This window comes from Grampus griseus (assembly GCF_964374135.1).
Source record: "Grampus griseus genome assembly, chromosome: 1".
NCBI lineage: Eukaryota > Metazoa > Chordata > Mammalia > Artiodactyla > Delphinidae > Grampus > Grampus griseus.
In genome coordinates this window covers 5,498,486-5,520,762 of record NC_139017.1, presented here as the reverse complement: position 1 = coordinate 5,520,762, position 22,277 = coordinate 5,498,486, and the positions used below count along the sequence as shown (strand labels likewise).

The 22,277-nt window shown below is 35.8% G+C and overlaps 1 protein-coding gene across 1 annotated transcript in view; it reads left to right on the top strand.

Annotated features, from left to right (window-relative positions):
• The window catches only part of LOC309820764 (complement factor H-like), a 99,409-nt gene extending 81,957 nt beyond the window's left edge, over positions 1–17,452 (top strand). Inside the window, exons 17-22 of the mRNA XM_082651713.1 lie at positions 10,096–10,305; positions 11,030–11,203; positions 11,906–12,082; positions 13,137–13,310; positions 16,393–16,575; positions 17,035–17,452. Coding sequence (XP_082507839.1) covers positions 10,096–10,305; positions 11,030–11,203; positions 11,906–12,082; positions 13,137–13,310; positions 16,393–16,575; positions 17,035–17,243 — 1,127 coding nt within the window. The 3' untranslated portion in view covers positions 17,244–17,452. The remainder of the gene's footprint in view (positions 1–10,095; positions 10,306–11,029; positions 11,204–11,905; positions 12,083–13,136; positions 13,311–16,392; positions 16,576–17,034) is intronic.
• The last annotated feature ends 4,825 nt before the right edge of the window (positions 17,453–22,277 follow it).

The following is a 22,277-nucleotide window of genomic DNA, read 5'->3' as shown; positions in this document are numbered from 1 at the left end:
TTAAAACCCAAGAAACAAAAATCCAGGACCAGACAGATTCACAGGTGAATTCTACCATTTACAAAAGAGTTAACACCTATTCTTCTCAAAATATTCCAAAAAAATTGAAGAGGAAGAACACTTCTGAACTTATTCTGCAAGTTCAGCATCACCCTGAGGCCAAAAACAAAGACGGTGCAAAAAAAGAAAATTACAGGCCAATATCACTGATGAACTTAGGTGTAAAAATCTTCAATCAAATATTAGCAAACCAAATTCAACAATACGTTAAAAGGATCATACATCATGATCAAGTGGGACTTTTCAGAAGGATTCAAGTATGTTTCAATATCTGCAAATCAATGTGATATACATCCACAAATTGAAGAATAAAAATGATATGATTATCTCAATAGATGCAGAAAAAGCTCTTGACAAAACAATATCTATTTATGTTAAATCTCTCAGTGAAGTGGGTAGAGGGGAAACATACCTAAACATAATAAAGGCCATATATGACAAACGTCCAGCCAATGTCATACTCAACGGTGAAAAGCTGAAATCATTTCCTCTGAACCAGGAACAAGACAAGGATGCCCACTCTCTCCACTTTTACTCAACATAGTATTGGAAGTCCTAGACACAGCAATCAAACAAGAAAAGAAATAAAAGAAATTCAAATTGGAAAGGAAGAAGTAAAGCTATCACTATCTGTAGATAACATGATACTATACATAGAAAAACACCACCAAAAACTATTAGAACTAATAAATGAATCCATTAAAGTTGCAGGATATAAAATTAATATATAGAAATATGTTGCATTTCTATGCCTGAACAACAAAGTTTTAGAGGGAGAAATCAAGAAAGCAATCCCATTTACAATTGCATCAAAAAGAATAAAATAGCTAGGAATAAATCTAACCAAGGAGGTAAAAGACTTGTACTCTGAAAACTATAAGAAATTGATGAAATAAATTGAAGATGACAAAACAAATGGAAAGATATCATGTTCACAAATTGGAAAAATTTATATTGTTAAAATGACCATGCTACTGAAAGCAATCTACAGATTCAATGCAATCCTTATTAAATTACCAATGGCATTTTTCACAGAATTAGAACAATTTTTTTTTTATTTGTAAGGAAACACAAAAGACCACAAATAGCCAAAGCAATCTTGAGAAAGAAAAGTGGAGCTGGAGGAATCAGGCTCCCTGACTTCAGACTATACTACAAAGCTAGAGTAATCAAAATAGAATGGCACTGGCACAAAAACAGACACATAGATCTAGGGAACAGATTAGAGAGCCCAGTAGTATACCCACATTTATGTGGTCAATTAATCTATGACAAAGGAGGCAAGAACATCATGGGGAAATGATTGCCTCTGTAAACGGTGTTGGGGAAACAGGAAAGTTACATGCAAAAGAAGCAAGCTGGACTACTTTCTCACACAATATACAAAAAATAAAATGAAAATGAATTAAAGACTTAATTGTAACTCTTGAATCCATAAAACTTCTAGAAGAAAACAAAGGCAGTATGCTCTTTGACATCAGTTTTAGCAATATTTGGGGTTTTGGGGGGTTTTTTGGATATGTCTCCTCAGGCAAGGGAAACAAAAGCAAAAATAAGCAAACGGGACTCAAAAATGAGAAAGCTTTTCCACAGCAAAGAAAACGATCAATAAAATGAAAAAGGTAGCCTACTGAATGTGGGAAGATATTTGCAAAGGATATATCCATTAAGGGGTTAATATTCAAACTATACAAAGAATTAATGCAACCAACATCAGAAAAACAAATAACTAGAAAATAGGCAGAGGACCTGAATAGACATTTTTTCCAAAGAAGACATACAGATGGCCAAAAGACACACAAAGAGAAGCTCAACATCATTAAAAGGCAGGCAAATGCATGTCACAACCACAGTGAAATGTCCCTTCACACCTGTCTTAATGGCTGTCATCAAAAAGACAACATCCAGTGTTGGCGAGGATGTGGAGAAAAGGAAATCTTTGTGCACTGTTGGTGCAACTGTAGATTGGTGCAGCCACTATGGAAAAGAGTATGGAGTTTCCTTAAAAACTAAAAATAGAACTGCCATATGATCTGGCAATTCCACTGCTGGGTATTTATTCAAAGGAACCAGAAACATTTGAAAAGATATATGCACTCCAATGTTCATTGCAGCATCACTTACAATAGCCAAGGTTTGGAATCAACCTAAGTGTCCATTGATAGAGGAGTGGATTAAGAAGATGTTTTATATATACACACAAAATGAACTATTACTGAGCCATAAAAATTACACATTTCCATTTGCAAAAACATGGATGGATCTAGGGTGTATTATGGTTAAGTAAAATAAGTTAGATAGAAAAAGACAAATGCCACATGATCTCACATATACGTAGACTCTAAAGAAGCCAGGGGGATGTGTATTCAGCATAAGGAATATGGTCAATGATATTATAATAACTTTGTATAGGGACAGATTGCTATTAGACATCCTGCTGGTCATTTCATAATATATGTAAAAGTCGAATCATTATGTAGTAGACCTGAAACTAACACAATATTTTTTTTAATTTATTTTTTTCACACCTTTATTGGAGTATAAATGCTTTACAATGTTGTGCTAGTTTCTGCCATACAACAAAGTGAACCAGCCACATGTATACACGCATCCCCATATCCCCTACCTCCCAAGCCTTCCTCCCGTCTTCCCTATCCCACCCCTCTAGGTTGTCACAAAACACCAAGCTGATCTCCCTGTGCTATGCAGCTGCTTCCCACTAGCTATCTATTTTACATTTGGTAGTGTATATATGTCCATGCCACTCTCTCACTTCATCTCAACCTCCCCCCACCCCCATGCTCTCAAGTCCATTCTCTACTTGTGCATCCTTGTTCCTGCCCTGCCACTAGGTTCATCAGTACCGCTTCTTTAAATTCCATATATATACATTAACATACGGTATTTGTTTTTCTCTTTCTGACTTACTTCACTCTGTATGACAGATTCTAGGGCCATCCACCTCACTACAAATAACTCAATTTGTGTCACATCTTTCTCCATTCATCTGTTGATGGATATTTAGGTTGGTTCCGTGTCCTGGCTTTTGTAAATAGTGCTGCAGTGAACATCGTAGTAAACGTATCTCTTTGAATTATGGTTTTCTCGGGATATATGCCCAGTAGTGGGTCATATGGTAGTTCTATTTTTAGCTTTCTAAGGAACCTCCATACTCTTTTCCATAGTGGCTGTATCAATTTACATTCCCACCAACAGTGCAGAAGTGTTCCCTTTTCTCCACACACTCTCCAGCATTTATTGTTTTTTTGTTTTGTTTTAAATTTATTTATTTATTTTTGGCTGCATTGGGTCTTCGTTGCTGTGTGCAGGCTTTCACTAGTTGCGGCGAGTGGGGGCTACTCTTCATTGCAGTGTGCAGGCTTCTCATTGCAGTGGCTTCTCTTGTTGTGGAACATGGGCTCTAGGCATGCGGACTTCAGTAGTGTGGCTCATGGGCTCTAGAGCACAGGCTCAGTAGTTATGGCACACAGACTTAGTTGCTCCGCGGCATGTGGGATCCTCTGGGACCAGGGATTGAACCTGTGTCCCCTGCATTGGCAGGCAGATTCCTAGCCACTGTGCCACCAGGGAAGCCCCTTATGTTTCTAGAGTTTTTGATGATGGTCATTCTGACTGGTGTGAGGTGACACCTCACCATGGTTTTGATTTGCATCTCTCCAACAATTAGTAATATTGAGTATCTTTTCATGTATTTGTTGGCCATCTGCATGTCTTCTATAGAGAAATGTCTATTTAGGTCTTCTGCCCATTTTTGGACTGGGTGGTTTGTTTTTGTGATACTGAGCTGCATGAGCTGCTTGTATATTTTGGAGATCAATCCCTTGTCAGTTGCTTCACTTGCAAATATCTTCTCCCATTCTGAGGGTTGTCTTCTTGTCTTGTTTATGGTTTCCTTTGCCATGCAAAAGTTTCTAAGTTTCATTAGGTCCCATTTGTTTATTTTTGCTTTTATTTCCCTTACTCTAGGAGGTGGCTCAAAAAGGACCTTGCTGTGATTTATGTCATAGAGTGCTCTGCCTATGTCTTCCTCTAAGAGTTTTATAGTGTCTGGCTTTACATTTAGGTCCTTAAAACATTTTGAGTTTATTTTTGTGTATGGTGTTAGGATGTGTTCTAATTTAATTATTTTACATGCAGCTGTCCATTTTCCCCAGCACCACTTATTGAAGAGGCCATCTTTTCTCCATTGTTTATTCTTGTCTCCTTTGTCAAAGATAAGGTGACCATATGTGCGTGGGTTTATCTCTGGACTTTCTCTCCTGTTCCATTGATCTATATTTATGTTTTTGTGCCACTACCATACCATCTTGATTACTGTAGCTTTGTAGTGTAGTCTGAAGTCAGGGAGCCTGATTCCTCCAGCTCCGTTTCTCTTTCCTAAGACTGCTTTGGCCACTCAGGGTCTTTTGTGTTTCTGTACAAATTGTAAAATTTCTTTCTTTAGTTCTGTGAAAAATGCCATTGGTAATTTGATAGGGATTGCACTGAACCTGCAGATTGCTTTGAGTAATATAGTCGTTTTCACAATATTGATTCTTCCAATCCAGGAGCATGGTATATCTCTCCATCTGTTTATGTTATCTTTGATTTATTTCATCAGTGTTTTATAGTTTTCTGAGTACAGGTCTTTTGACTCCTTAGGTAGGTTTATTCCTAGATAGATTATTCTTTTTGTTGCAATGGTAAATAGGATTGTTTCCTTACTTTCACTTTCTGATCTTTCGTTGATAGCGTATAGGAAGGTCAGAGATTTCTGTGCATTAATTTCGTATCCTGAAACCTTACCAAATTCATTGATTAGTTCTAGTTGTTTTCTGGTGACATCTTTAGTATTTTCTATGTACAGTATCCTGTCATCTGCAAACAGTGACAGTTTTAGTTCTTCTTTTCCAATTTGTATTCCTTTTATTTCTTTTTCTTCTCTGATTGCTGTGGCTAGGACTTCCAATACTATGTTGAATAATAGTGGCAAGAGTGGACATCCTTGTCTTGTTCCTGATCTTAGAGGAAATGCTTTCATTTTTTCACCATTGAGAGTGATGTTTGCTATAGGTTTTCTTACATGGCCTTCACTATGTTGAGGTAGGTTCCCTCTATGTCCACTCTCTGTACAGTTTTTATCATAAATTGGTGTTGTATTTTGTCAAAACTCTGTCTGCATCTATTGAGATGATCATATGGTTTTTATTCTTTAGCTTGTTAATATGGTGTATCACATTGATTGTTTTGCATATATTGAAGAATCTTTGCATCCCTGGGATAAATCCCAGTTGATCATGGTGTATGATCCTTTTGATGTGTTGTTGGATTCTGTTTGCTAGTATTTTGTTGAGGATTTTTGCATCCATGTTCATCAGTGATATTGGTCTATAGTTTTTGTGTGTGTGATATCTTTGTCTGGTTTTGGTATCAGGGTGCTGCTGGCCTTGTAGAACGAGTTTGGGATTGTTCCTCCCTCTACCATTTTTTGGAAGAGTTTGAGAAGGATAGGTGTTAACTCTTCTCCAAATGTTTGATGGAATTTGCCTGTGAAACCATCTGGTCCTGGGCTTTTGTTTGTTGGAAATTATCAGTTACAGTTTCAATTTCATTACCTGTGATTGGTGTGTTTATATTTTCTAATTCTTTCTGGTTCAGTCTTGGAGGGTTTTACTTTTCCAAGAATTTGTCCACTTCTTCCAGGTTGTTCATTTTATTGGCATAGTGTTGCTTGTAGTAGTCTCTTAGGATACTTTGTATTTCTGCAGTGTCTGTTGTAACTTCCCCTTTTTCATTTCTAATTTTATTGATTTGAGTCCTCTCCCTTTTTTTCGTGATAAGTCTGGCTAATGGTTTATCAATTTTGTTTATCTTCTCAAAGAACCAGCTTTTAGTTTTATTCATCTTTGCCATTATTTTCTTTGTTTCTATTTCATTTATTTCTGCTCTGATCTTTATGATTTCTTTCCTTCTACTATCTTTGGGTTTTCTTTTTTCTTTTTCTAGTTGCTTTAGGTGTAAGGTTAGATTTTTCATTTGAGATTTTTCTTGTTTCTTGAGGTGAGCTTGAATTGTTATGATCTTCCCTCTTAAAACTGCTTTTGCTGAGTCCCATAGGTTTTGGATCCTCGTGTTTTCATTGTCATTTGTTTCTAGGTAATTTTTGATTTCCTCTTTGATTTCTTCAGTGATCTCTTGATTATTTAGCAGTGCATTGTTTAGCCTCCATGTATTTGTGTTTTTTACTGTTTTTTTTTTCCTGTAATTGATTTCTAATCTCATGGCATTGTGGTCGTAAAAGATGCTTGATATAATTTCAATTTTCTTAAATTTTCCAAGGCTTGATTTGTGACCCAAGATGTGAACTATTCTGGAGAATGTTCCATATGCACTTGAGAAGAAAGTGTATTCTTCTGCTTTCAGGTGGAATGTACTAAAAGTATTAATTCTGCCTGATCTATTGTGTCATTTAAAGCTTGTGTTTCCTTATTTATTTTCTGTCTGGATGATCTGTCCATTGGTGTAAGTGGGGTGTTAAGCCCCCCACTATTATTGTGTTACTGTCAATTTCTCCTTTTATGGCTGTTAGTGTTTGCCTTATGTATTGAGGTGCTCCTATGTTGGGTGCATAAATATTTATAATTGTTATGTTTTCTTCTTGGATTGATCCCTTGATCGTTAGGCAGTGTCCTTTAATGTCTCTTGCAACAGTCTTTATTTTAAAGTCTATTTATGAATATTGCTACTCCAGCTTTCTTTTGATTTCTATTTGCATGGAATATCTTTTTCCATCCCCTCACTTTCACTCTATATGTGTCTCTAGGTCTGAAGTGGGTTTCTTGTGGACAGCATATATGCAGGTCTTGTTTTTGTATCCATTCTGTGTTTTTTGGTTGGAGCATTTAATCCATTTATATTCAAGATGACTATTGATATATATGTTCCTATTACCATTTTCTTAATTGATTTGGGTTTGTTTCTGTGGGTCTTTTTCTTCACTTGTGTTTCCTGCTTAAAGAAGTTCCTTTAGCATTTGTTGTAAAGCTGGTGGTGCTGAATTCTCTTAGCGTTTGCTTGTCTGTAAAGCTTTTTATTTCTCCATTGAATCTGAATGAGATCGCTGACAGGTAATCTTGGTTGTAGGTTTTTCCCTTTCATCATTTTAAATATGTCCTGCCACTCCCTTCTGGCTTGAAGAGTTTCTGCTGAAAGATCAGCTGTTAACCTTATGGGGATTCCCTTGTACGTTATTTGTTGTTTTTCCCTTGCTGCTTTTAATGTTTTTTTCTTTGTATTTAATTTTTGACAGTTTGATTAATATGTGTCTCAGTGTGTTTCTCTTTGGGTTTATACTGTATGGGATTCTCTGTGCTTCCTGGACTTGATTGACTATTCCCTTTTCCATGTTAGAGAATTTTTTGACTATAGTCTCTTCAAATATTTTCTCGGACCCTTTCTCTTTCTCTTCTTCTTCTGGGATCCCTATAATTCAAATATTGGTGTGTTTAATGCTGCCCCAGAGATCTCTGAGACTATCCACAATTCTTTTCCTTCTTTTGTCTTTATTCTGCTCTGCTGTAGTTATTTCCACCATTTTATCTTTCCAGGTCCCTTATCTGTTCTTCTGCTTCAGTTATTCTGCTATTGCTTCCTTCTAGAATATTTTTAATTTCAGTTATTGTGTTGTTCATCATTGTTTGTTTGCTCTTTAGTTCCTCTAGATCCTTGTTAAATGTTTCTTATATTTTCTCCATTCTGTGTCCGAGATTTTGGATCATCTTTACTATCATTACTCTGAACTCTTTTTCAGGTAGGTTGCCTCTTTCGTCTTCATTTATTTGGTCTTGTAGGTTTTTACCTTCTCCTTCATCTGTAACATAACTTTTTGTCGTTTCTTTTTTTTTTTTTTTTTGATGGGTGGGCCTGTATTCCTGTCTAACTGGCTATTTGACCTGAGGCATCCAGCACTGGAGTTTGCAGGTAGTTGGATAGAGCCAGGTCTTGGTGCCAAGATGAGGACCTCTGGGAGGCTTCATTCCTATTAATATTCCCTGGGGTCTGAGGTTCTCTGTTATCCAGAGTTTTGGACTTGGAGCTCCCACCACAGGAGCTTGGGCCCGACCTCTGGCCTGGGAACCAAGATCCTGCAAGCCACATGGTAAGGCAAAAAAAATTTTAAAAATTAAAAAAATAAAAGATAAAAGAAAGGAGCTGTACAATAACAAAGACTAAAAGACAAAATAAAATTAGAAAGATAAAAACTATATTAGGAAAAATAAAAATATAATTGAAACAACTGCAATAAAGTAGAACAAAACCACAACAGAAAAAAAGGGGGTGGGGGAACAAGCCAGAAGGAGCAGAACAATGACAAAGTATAAGGAATAAAATAAAATTAGAAAAGTAAAAGATTTATTAGAAAAAATAAAAATATAAATGGATCAACAACAAGGTAAAACAGAACCCCAATCTAAAAGAAGAAAGAAGAAAAAAGAAAAAAAGATAAAAAAAGAAAGGAAGAAAGAAAGAAAAAACCTTGGCTATGGGGAGTAGGTGTTTAGGCAGAGATGGAACTTAGGCAGGGGCGGGGTTTAAGGTGGAGTGGGACCTAGGCAGGGAGGCTGACGTTTGAGCATGAGGCAGAGCCTAGACCCAGGACCCACGCAGCCAGAAAAGGCCTTGGGGGTGGGGCCTCGGTGGGGCATCATTCAAGTGGAAGCAGAGAGACAGCAAGTCTAAAGGACTGCCTATGGAGTGTGGAGTTCCAGAGTTTGGAGGTAAGGCCCTGGTTGAGGGTGTTTGGGTGGGATTTAGGCCCAGCGTGGTTAGAGTGGGTCTCAGAGGGGGTCTCCAATTATAGAGGTAGGGCTCTTGATGGGGTGTAGGGGTGGGGCTTGGGCTCTGAGCCGCAGGAGGGAGGCTCCAAGGGCAGTGGATTAGGCCCAGGAGCCCAACAGGCTCCTCAGTGCCTAAGTGGACAGGGAAAGTTCTGGCTGCATTCCCTTCCATTCCTCTGTGTTCCCCCACGTCTCCCCCAGGGTCTCCCCCATTCCTGCTGGATCCCTGACTGTTGGTGGGTCTTGCTGGGTGTAGGAACTCCTCCTCTCCCCCAGCCGCCCTTCAAGGGTGCCAGTCCCAGAGATCCAGGCTTTACTTTTGCTCTCCCTTCCCACCCTCCCACTCGCTCAGGACCTCCGCAGCTGGAGGGGGCCTAGGTTGCCAGAGGATCAGTCCCGGGATCTCAGTAGCCTCCTGGAGGCCCAAGAGGGCAGGAGAAACCTGGCCATGCTCTCTTTTGATCCTCTGCCCTCCCAATGGTTCCCCAATTTCCCCCTTTGGGCAAGGAATCCCTTCCCCTCCCCCAGCCACCCCTCAGGGGCGCCAGTCCCATCCCACCTCCACTTCTCCTCCCCCCTCATTCCCCCCATGACCCACGTCCTACCTGGTTGCTGGGGGTTCCTCCTGTCCCCTTAGGTGTCCGTGGTCCCCCAATGGTGCCTGGTAGGTGCCCTAATTGTGCGGAGACATGAATTCCACGTCCTCCTAGTCCACCATATTGACTCCTCTCCCTAACATACTATTATATATCAAATATATTTCAATAAAGATAAATTTAAAAAAAGGATGAAGGGGCATACTGAACAAGTGGATAGCAGCATAGTGTTTATGGAGACAAATACCTTGCAAGTTTCAAATATTTTTCAGCTTTAAAATTCTTTAACTTGTTCAGATTATTTTCATTTTTTATTTATTTATTTATTTTGCTGTACGCGGGCCTCTCACTGCTGTGGCCTCTCCCGTTGTGGAGCACAGGCTCTGGATGTGCAGGCTCAGCGGCCATGGCTCACGGGCCCAGCCACTCCACGGCATGTGGGATCTTCCCAGACCGGGGCACAAACCCGCGTCTCCTGCATCGGCAGGCAGACTCTTAACCACTGCGCCACCAGGGAAGCCACAAATTATTCTTATTTTAATGTATTTTTAATTTAAACATTACACTTATACTTTACCCTTTGATCTCTGTTCTTCATGTAGAAAAACTTCCATGTTCTCAACCACCTCAAATAGACCATGGAACGATTAATTCATCTAGCTCTGCAAAAGAAAGGAGAGAAACATTTGAGCCCAAGCTTTATGCACATGGCACCAAGTTAAGTTATACCTGTGAAGATGGTTTCAGTATATCTGAAGAAAATGTGATAACATGCCACATGGGAAAGTGGAGTTCTCCACCTCGTTGTGTAGGTGAGGACAGCATGCAAACCAAAATTCTATTTTCAGTACCATTCTTTACTAATCAATTATCATCAAAGTCATGGAACAGAATCCTTTAGATTCCTAAATATATCAATTATTTATATATTTATAGGTCATTTATGTATTAATATATAATTTATATTTTTATACATTTAATCGATTTTTGTATATTCATTTTCTGTTAATTTCATCAGTTCAGTATAGAATCACTTTTAAATCTGGTACTTTCTTTTGTATTAACGCTGTATGTGTAAAAAAAGTAAACCTACCTATTCATATACTTAAACCTATTTATATTCCTATTTATTCATATAAGTTGCAATGTATGCGTTGCCACCAAGTTTTTTCAAAAAAAACTTACGTTCTTCCTACAATGTCTCTTTTAATGTCTTACAATATATAGTACTTTTCTTAAGGTGATGAAGTCTCAGTGTGTTCTCTTTTATTAATCATAATTGCTTAGAGATGCACTGACAGTCTCATTCATAAATATATTGGTATTTTTAGTTTCAAGTTCTTGTTCAAGTGGACAGCTGGAAACACACCAGAATGGTGATTTTTGGGTGCATTTGTGCATTTCTCTGCAATGTGTTGGAAGTTCCTGTAAAATCATTTATTATTTTCAAGTAAAACTATCAAATATGGCAAGCAGTACATCAAATTAAATTTCAGAGTTAGTGAAACATGAAATCGTTCTTTCATTTATTCCTAGGACTTCCTTGTGGACTTCCACCTTTGATTCAGAATGGTGTTGTATCTAATGAGAAAGGCAGTTACCAAGATGGAGAAGAAGTTACATACGACTGTGTTGAAGGTTTTGGGATCGATGGACCTGCATCTATAAGATGTTTAGGAGGAAAATGGTCCCTTCCACCGGAATGCATAAGTATAGTATATTTTATTTTATTCTGAGGCTGATAAATATCTTTAATTCAGGACATAAATGGCACAAGTATGAAACTAAGCTGTAATTCTAGAATTAAACAAGGTGTCTTTGGAAAGTTCTGGATTCTGGTAGAGAATTAATAACCCTAGTAATAATAAAAGTTTGATTCATGAACTAAATTATCTCACTATCACATCATCTTGTGTACACTTTGGACATCCTCTGATACACATTCTCAGACTTCTGGTCTCTGTTCCTATAACATAGCTGGCCCCTGCTCATCAGTCTTATCAGCACTCAGTTTACTGTTAATTTATCAGTTATTTCTTTATGATATACAATTTTCTAAGATATTTGACATAATTCAAGGGAACAGAGTTTGACAGAAGCAAAAAAAAGAAACATATCCATAATGTAGGTGACCTGTGATGGGGAAAAATAATTTAAATGTGAGAAGTGTGGTCTCAAACATCAAAGGCATCCCTGTCTCTTTGAGTATCACCATTCCCATGTTATAGTTTTGATGAATACAGACACAATCAATGTAACTAAGTCAAGACTTCTAACATTTTAAGTTGTAAGAGAAATATTGTACAGTATTCATTCGTTTGATATGTGTATATCTATTTTTCTAGAATATAATTATTGGCCACTATTATTTTTAAAGATGTACTAAAGAAATACTTTTTTTCTTTTTTTCAGACACAGATTGTTTTAACGTACCCAGCTTTGATGATGCTGTACTCATAGACCAGAAGAAGAAATCGTATAGGTCAGGAGAACAGGTGGTTTTTAAATGTCTACCATCTTATCAATTGGAAGGAGCCAATACCATACAGTGTATTAAGAGCAAATGGATAGGAAGGCCAGCATGCAGAGGTACTTTGGTAAATTTTAAAACTTTATTTATTAAAGTATCTTAAGTAACATAATACAGAAAAGTGCCTCTACCATCATAAAATGGACACAGATTATTTTCAGGTCAAGTCAAAGAAGGTTTATGCCTGAACATAAAAAGGGATGGAATTGTGTACTCAGTGCTCAGTCTTGTAGCCCAATAATTCTCAAAGCACAGCCCCTGACACAGCAGTCTTAGCATATTCTGGAAGATTATTAGACATGCAAGCACAGATTCACAGGCTCACTCACACCTGTTGTATCAAAAACTCTGGAGATGGAACCCTGAAACTGTTTTAAAGATTCCCAAGGGATTCTATGCACATTTCAGTTTAGGAACCATAGCTACAGTGTATTGTGCTTTATATCCACCTGAATCTCATTGATGAATTACACATTACTCATTGTTGTATACTGAAGCATTTGCAAAAGTATATTATTAAAGAGCATTTTAATAAATACATACATTTATTTTTCTGTTAGTTTTCCAGATCTTTGTTTGGATCTTTTAATTAATCATCTTCTTTCAACTACGGTATTCTTAAAAGTATGCTAACTCTTGATCAAGTCTTTAAAGAATTACCTAACGTGTTTATTTTTCTAAGGGCCTAAAGTTACAGTTCATAAACAGGATGACTATAAACCGAATCCTGATGTCAAATGATCTTTTATTATGATTTTCTTATGGTTCATAAATTCATTTTGAATTTATATAATTTATAACACTTAATTTATTAAACTCAGAAAGAGATGTCCAGAAAAGCTTTCATTTTCACTGGCCTAAAAAATGTGTATCAACCTTCTAGTGAAGGATGGGGGAGAGATTTAAGATACAGAAGCTTAATTTGTACTAAAAAATATTGCTTTATCTCCTTATCCTCAAACTTACATGTGAGTTTATTAAAATTAGCAGTCTTTCATGACAGATTAACTCTTGATTTTAAATGACCATATGGAATATATGTGACATCCCACTTGGTAGCTTGCTGTTCATAATGATCATTATATTAGAGATACTATTTTTCTTTCTATCTAGATGTTTCCTGTGTGAATCCACCCCAAGTGGAAAATGCTATTATACAAAATAAGAAGTCTAGATATCAAAATGGTGAGAGAGTATATTATGAATGCATCTGGCCTTACTACCCTTTTGGGGAGGTAGATGTGATATGTTTAAATGGAACTTGGACAAAAGCACCTCAGTGCAAAGGTAGAGTATCTTACACCGCCACCCCCCCCCCAATTTTAGAGAATATATTAGGGACAAAATATGTTGATATAAATGTATAATGAAGTAGTTCTTATGGAATTCTTTTTTGATGCAAATAAAATGAAGGTGCTTAAAATCCAGTTCTTTTGTGGACTGAATAAGTAATCTGACATACTTATTGTTTGAAAGAGTTGACCAGATTTGAACAGTTGGAATCTTGGAACACTTCTTATCTTAAATATTAAGACATTCAGTTACTTCCTGGTGAATAAATGTGTTAACGATACCATAAGTACATTTGACAGCCCAAGAAATTCCACTTTGAGACATGGAATATAGGCAGCCAGGGCCTGATCACAGAATGTGACTTAAATTTGGGCATCTTCAGCATATGGGTGATATTTAAAGGTATGTTACTAGCTGAACTCATTCAGGGAATTAGTATACACATAAAAAAAGTAAGTCTGAGAACTTGGTCCTGGGACACTTCAGTGTTTAGAGTTCAGGAAGTAAGGGAATCCAAACCAAGAAATATATTAGCCACTTCTAGTTTTTCAAGTTAACTTTTTCCTGGTATGTATTTTTTGCAGTCTTCCACTTGAACATGTTTTCATGTTTAGAGTGATTTTCTTGTAGACAGCATAAAGATGAATCTTGTTTATGTGTCCACCCTGCCATTTTCAGTCTTTCCACTGATATATTAAGGCTATTTACATTGAAAATATCTATTAACATAATAGGGACAATGTCAGCAATTTTATTCTTTGTTTTCTGTGTGTTTCCTCGGTTTCTCATACCCATTTCCTTTTCTTGTCTTCCCTGTGGGTTTTTGAACATTATAAATAACTTAATTTTTATACATCTGCATTGCTTTGGAGTATATGTCTTGTCATGTTTTTATTAGCGGTTGCTCCAAATATTAAGATCCACATAAGCGGCTTATCACTCCCTACTTGTATTGACATTTTACCACTTCAGGTGAAATGTGGAAACCTTACTTCCATTTAGATTCTTTTTATCTCCCCACATTTCAACATAAGTGTCTTTAGTATTCTCTCTATATACATTGAGCAACATTTCAAATGACATAATTTTACACCTAATTTAACAAAATCATTAGGGAAAAGATATTCTTATTATATTTACCCTTATTTTTAAAAATCAATTCCATTGTTTTTTCTTCCTTCCTAAAGTCTCAATCCCTTTTCTAGTTTCCTTTATATTTGAAGAATTGCTTTAGCAATTCTTTAGGTATAGATCTGCTAGAGACAAGTTCTCTCAGTTTTCCTTTGTCTGGAAAGATTTTTCTTTCTCCCTTTAATCCTAAAATATATTTCACTCAATATAGAATTTGGGGTTGACAATTCTTTTCTTCCAGCACTGAAAAAATGATGTCACTTCTTTCTGGTTCTATGTTCATGGATGAAAATCCTACCAGTTTTTGAATCCCTTTTCCATATAAGTATTGCATAATATCTATCTAGCTCTTTTAAGATTTCTTTCTTTTTCTTTAATTTCCAGCAATTTGATTTTGATGTATCTTGACATTGATTTCTTTGGATTTATCCTGTTTGGAATTCACTTAGCTGTTTTATTATGTAGATTTGTGCCTTATACCCTATTTCAGAAATTTTCAGCCATTATTTTTACATTTTTTTTTCATCTCATCCCCTTCCTTTTCATTTTCTGGGTCTCCAATCTTTTTCTATTTTCCCATGGGTTCCTGAAGCTCTGTCCATTTTCTTTTCAGTCTATTTTCAAAGTTAGTCTATAGTCAAGTTTATTTATCCTTCTGCCATCTGCAATGTATTATTGAGCCCATCCAGTGTGTTTTTTTAAAAAGTTATATTACTCTATTTTCCAGTTCTATCAATTTGACTGGATTTTTAAAAACCATTGCCCAATAATTTCAATATGTATGTCATCTCAGTGTTGTCTTCTTTTGATTGTTTTTTCTCTTTTGAGGTTTTCCTCATCCTTGGTATGATGAGTGATGATCAAATGTATTCTGGACATTTTGGGTATTATGTATTGAGATTAAGGACATTATTGAAATCTTTTATTTATCAGACCTCCCTTACTGCCATGCAGGGTGCAAGTCCAGGGTTCCCACCTGGCCTCCACTGGCTCCTGGAGAAAGGGGAGAGGTGTCTTCTTCCCTCACCATGTGGGTGGAAGTCTGGACTCCTCACTTGGCCCCTGCTGATCAAGGTGGGGATGGGTTGGTCTTAGGTTCTATGGTGTATTTCTAGAGAAAGTCAGGATTGTAAAAACTGTCTCTGTCTTACTATGCTGATCCTTTCCTGGGACTTTGCTTAAAGAGACCAAGTGCTTCTTGGGACTATTTTTTTTTTAATTTTCTTTCTGAACTTGCTATCATTTCTGGGTTGCAGTCTCAGTGGTCCATCCAGGATACAAAGAAGGGAAAAGGAAAACCCAAACATGTCTCTGGAGTGTAATTCCTTGAATCCCAATGTCTCTAACCAGATATCTTCTCTACATCTTTCACAGTCTCCTGAGTTGGTTTATTATAATATGTTCAGGATTTTTAGTTAGCAGAAATAATACAGAGCAGATGCAATAAGCAGAAATATTTCTACCTCATCTTGTCCAGAAAAGGAAGAAAGCATTCCCTCTCCCACTATTGAGATCTGTAATTCTTTGACTTTTATAAAAGCAGCTGTTGGGGCTGATGTTCATTTTGTAATAAAAATGAAAATCAATAAATATGACTAGAGATTCAATAGACACTGCTGTATGTTTTATACAAGGATATTTTTTTATCTTAGTTATCCATCTGTCCAGCATATATTCACTAAGAAAACATGTTTTAATACCAGAACACTGCAAAGCAGACATATTTGTTAATGTATTATGTGTACTTTCTTGTGGGGTAAAAGTAGGGACTTAAAAATGTGCCTTTTCGTTTAAGTATTTCAAATTTCTTCAATAAATCATTTCTGTCATCAGAAATCAAAAGCCTGATTATTACATACTAGGCTACATTTTTATCTTTTTATTTTAAACTGTGGGGTTTCCTTTTCTGTTTTTTCTCTTTCAATAAATCAAACATATTTTTTAGACTCTCAAGGAAAATGTGGGCCTCCCCCACCAATAGACAATGGAGACATTACCTCATTCCCGGCACCAGTATATCCTCCAGGATCGACAGTTGAGTACCAGTGCCAGTCCTACTATGAACTTCAGGGAAACAGATACATAGTATGTCAGAATGGAGAGTGGTCAGAACCACCAAAGTGCTTAGGTAAATATTTCAATCTTCTTGTGGATCCTGGGAAAATCGGTGTACTGAGTATGATGTTTAGCTGTTTATAATAGAATTTTCATGGATTAACTACCAACCATTCTGTTGCATGCTTGACTACCAACTAATAATATGTGTGGAAATAAATTTTGAAATTTTCCTGTTCAAGCAACAATAGCAACAAAAGATTCCTTAATGAAAGCTCTTCATATGATAACTGACATTATGAATCTTTGATTATAACATTTAATTATTACACTAAAAATAGTACCTCATTCTTACAACATTAACTGTTTAAAATGATGGAAACTACATACTGGATTTTCAATGAATTGGTTTGTAAAAGGTTTTGAGAAGGAATTTTTGGACCAGAGCAAGAGATTCTACTTGAAAGCCTGAAATTCTGTGGAAAATATTTGTATACTACTTAACAGTTTATGTTTATTTTTTTAACTTCAGATGCATGTGTAATTTCAGAAGAAATGATGGAAAAACATAACATAGAATTAAAATGGAGAAGAGATAAAAAACTTTATTCTAAAACAGATGACACTGTTGAATTTAAGTGTAAAAGAGGATATTGTACAAAGGCACCTAGCTCTGCACTTCGAACAACCTGTCGGGAGGGAAAACTGGCATATCCTACTTGTCACCGAAACTGTCGTTAAAGTGCAGTTGTAAAACTGAAATATGTACATGTATTCAGAATTTTTCATTATTATTCCAGTTCTCAGTTTCTTTTTATCAAGTATTGTTTAACTCATCTCTATTCATAAATCAGCTTCATGTTAAACATTATAGGGATGATGTAATTATAATCTTGGAGACCAACTAATCACTTCTTAAAAGCACCTCATTAAAACTTGGCAAACCAAAATGCTACGTGTCCTGTTGATAAAACATCTACGGCAAGAAATTAGATGCAATCACTTCAGTACCTCCTTTCATCCATCAGTTTCCTAACTTTCTAAAGATTTCTCCATAACTTCTGAGGTTTCCTAAGATTCTGTTTCAGAAGAAATGGGAAGAAATACTTGTCTCCATTTTCAAAATAACATCACTTTACAAACATGTAAAATGCAAACTATGTAATACCTATATTAGTAATTACATGTAAGTAGTTATTTCTTACTTTTGCTCATCCGTCAATAGATAAATATACCAAACAATAATGAAATACATGATCTTTTACAAGACGCCTATCTAGCACACATTATAATTCACATAAAGAGGAATTAGAGGACTTCCCTGGTGGCACAGTGGTTAAGAATCTGCCTGCCAATGCAGGGGACATGGATTCATGACCTGGTCCAGGAAGATCCCACATGCCGCGGAGCAACTAAGCCCGTGCGCCACAACTAGTGAGCCTGCGCTCTAGGGCCCACCAGCCACAACTACTGAGCCCACGTGCCACAACTACTGAAGCCCGTAAGCCTAGAGCCCGTGCTCCGCAACAAGAAAAGCCACCGCCATGAGAAGCCCGTGCACCACGACGAAGAGCAGCCCCCGTTCGCCGCAACTAGAGAAATCCCGCACGCAGCAACGAAGACCAAACAAAGCCAAAAATAATAAATAACTAAATATATTTAAAGATACTACACTAAAATCAATAAAATAATAATATATTAAAAAAAGATGAATTAGAATCAAATTGGTTGCATAACTATCGTTATGATAGTTATGCAACCAATCACATGACATATAAGTGATTTAAAAAATCCAACATCAAGTATAAACACACATACACATATAAAGACACTATGCCTTGAACACTGAATACATTTTTATAGAACAAATATTGGCAACAAGTACAATAGAATATTAGAATATTTAGAATATTCTACAATAGAATATTTAGAATAACTATAGTTGAATTTAGAGACAATAGGGGTAAAACGTGGTGTTTAAGTCCGTTTTACTTACCACTATTGTAAAATTTTCATTGTATATCACCTTTGAACCATAGCATGTTATTTTAAAATAAAGATGTATACAAGGTAAGACAACATATAGTACATACAGTGTTGAGAACTGTAGAGACCTCTTTGGTAAAGATCTGCAGATCTAATAACATTTTCATGATTTTGCTGGTATAGAGAGTTTTGGAAACTTTCAACCACAAGAGTCTGAAGTGTGATCTTTAGGTTCATACATTTCAAACAGCATAGTTAGTTTAAATCAGTTGACTAGAAACATTATAAATTTCTAAAAATCATGAAAATTTTCACATGAAAATAGGGATATAAATAATTGAGCTAAAATATTTTAAGGTGATATCTTGTTACTCCATGTTGCGTCAAATCAAGTGGCCTTCTTAGAATAAGAAGCATGGCTGTCACCATTGGAGCTAATTGATCTAAATCTGAATCACTGGTGACAGCTGCTTTTCTCATCCTTAAATTAAATTGTTACAATTGGAAAGTTATCTTTGCTGTTAATGTTAACATTTGTGTACATACTATTTCTCCAAAATCTTCACCTAATGGTTGTAGAATCTATTTATGACACATGGCTACAATCGGTTATTTCACTGTTGATAAGAAAATCGTGATTTTAATGATAAATCTTCTCATTTTTCTGCATTCATTCATTGTCATTCTGTATACAGATGAGTGTTAATTTACAGACTCTGTTCACATTCAACTTTTACCTAAAAAGTTTTGGAAATCTTTATTTTTGCCCATTAATTTCCAATTTTTGGAGGAAGGACTTGATGTAATTGTAACCTTCCATGGTGGCTTTAAGACTTTTTGCCTTTAAAAAAAATTGTTGTTTGTATCAGCATGGATTCCTACATTTTTATTTATTCAATTTATCACAATCAATTATACTCATTCTTTGAAGATAAAATGATCCAAATTTTGGCTAGTGAGTGCCTCTTGAAACTGGTTCTGATTGCTCCTGATCTAGCCCCGTTGGTCTTTGAGCATTTCTCTTCTTTTTAGCCCAACACCGATAATCCAGTCTCACTATATACCTCCCATGCCCAACACCAGTAATCATCTATATTTCCAAAACGTCTGATTCTTTTTATTGAAGAGTTGTTTTAAGAACCCAAGAATTGTGTTACTCGTGCTAGATGGGAGTTTTCAATACTGCTGAAATGTCTTTTCTTCCAGGGTCTCTTGGTTGTCAGACCTTTGAAACAGAAATGAAATTTTTTCCCATAGTTGGATTTTTAAATATTTTTTGATTGAGGTATAATTGATTTACAGTAGTTTCAGGTGTACAACATAGTGATGCACAATTTTTAACTGTACTCTATTTATAGTTATCATAAAATATTGGCTATACTCCCTGTGTTGTACGATATGTCCTTGTAGCTTATATATTTTGTAGCTTATATATTTTATACATAATAGCTTAGCTTATATATTTTACACATACTTAACTTATATATTTTATACAAAATATATTTTATACATAATACTTTGTACCTCTTGATCCCCTACCCCTATCTTGTCCCTCCCCCTTTCCCTCTCCCCGCTGGTAACCACTTGTTTGTTCTCTATACCTGTGAATCTCTTTCTGCTATGTTACTATTCACTAGTTTGCTATATTTTTTAGATTCCACACATAAGTGATATCATACTTTGTCTTTCTCTGTACGACAAATTTCACTCAGAATAGTACCCCCCCAAGTCCATCCATGTTGTTGCAAATGGCAAAATTTTATACTTTTTTATGGCTGACTTGTTCCAATGTGTGTGTGTGTTTATATGTGTCTATATATACACATATATACATATGCAGTGTGGTGGGTTTGGGTAAACCTAGTTGGGTATAAAGATAAGAAAACAATCATACTGGGTTTTTCTTTCAGTGTCATCCTGGTTATTGCAGGTAAGCTAGGGAAGAGAAGATTTAACTTTGGGTCACATTCATCTAATTCATCTGTTTACATTGAGGGAGGAGTATTCATTTCCAAGCTGAGATGGCTTTTGAATAATCTTATTTGAAGGATGTATTTCTAAAGAAGTAGAAGAAGAGCTGTGCAGTATAACTTGTTTCCCATGTATCTAGTGTGCAGGGGTGGGAGGTATAAAAGTGGAATTGTTTTACAATTGCACCAATATTTCAGAAAGAACAAGAACAATAAGAACACAAAGTATTTTTTTTAATTTCAGTGAAATGTCATAATTTTCTAAGGTAAATATTAACTAGAGACTTTACAGTTACAAATAAAAGTCACTAAAAATTTCTTTAGTCTTTTCCCAATTGTACTGAGATGTCTAGCACTTTTGGAAAACACATATTTAATAATATATGTATCTATAGATATGTAGTTCTAGAAGATGAAAACGATAAAAAGAAAATATTATTAGTTGAGGTACTAGAGAATAGACTGTGTATCTGGCAAGTTAAATAAGTGAGAGAGGAGAATCTAGTTATATTTCGTGAATCTGCAATGTGAAACACCCCGGGAAAAATGACTCCATGGAAGATGGCAAATCTGGAACAAAGAGTAAAGAAAGAATGTAAGGAAGGAACCAGAACAATAAGAACACAAAGTATTTTTTTTTAAGTTTCAGTGAAAGGTCATAGTTTTCTAAGCTGAATATTAACTAGGGACTTACCTGGTGGTCCACTGGTTAAGACTCAGCACTTCCACTGCAGGGGGTGCCAGTTGGAGCCCTGGTCTGGGAACTAATATCCTACATGTTGGGTGGCCAAAACAAAAATACAAAAATTTTAAAAATTAAAAATAAAGAAAGCATTTTCTGCTAAGGTATATTATAAAAAAAACTAGACTAATGTATAGATTAATCTCATTCCATGCAAATGTGACAATCTTTCTCAACAAACCTCAGACTGGATAATGAACACATCCTACAGAAATTCAATTCTCTTGGGGGAAAAGTCGCCTTATCCTTATATAAAAATGTGAATGATGAATGATATATCCCCAGTCTAACAGCTATAAATCAATTTAGATATATACTAATGCTTTATGAGATATCAAACTATTAAATCAAACTATATTAAAACTATTAAATCAAACTATATTAAAATTAATATAAGGTCATTTATTAATTATGAAAACCTATAGAATAAAAATAAAATGGTTTCACAATCACTCTTAAAAATAAATTTTAATTGAGTAATTCACAAACATGAAATTAGAAAACAAAACTCAGAATACCATATTTTAAGAGGTTGATATAAAATTTGTATAAAAAATGTAGTACACAGATTGACAGAAGAAACTCCAAGTGCAGGTTTTTAAATTTTGAGGTTTGGTATATGTAGTTTTTCTATAATAAAAATAGATTACTTTAAGGGTTACATAATTATTTTAATTTAAATAGAAATCATAGCGCTAAGAAGTATATATTCAACATCTGAAAAAACAAATCTGATACTACTCAGGTATAATTTACATACAATGAAGCTTACACTTTTCTTTTTTTAACATCTTTATTGGAGTATAATTGCTTTACAATGGTGGGTTAGTTTCTGCTTTATAACAAAGTGAATCAGCTATACATACACATATATCCCGAAATCTCTTCCCTCTTGCGTCTCCCTCCCTCCCACCCTCCCTATCCCACCTCTCTAGGTGGTCACAAAGCACCAAGTTGATCTCCCTGTGCTATGAGGCTGCTTCCCACTAGCTATCTATTTTACATTTGGCAGTGTATAAATGTCCATGCCACTCTCTCACTTTGTCCCAGCTTACCCTTCCCCCTCCCCGTGTCCTC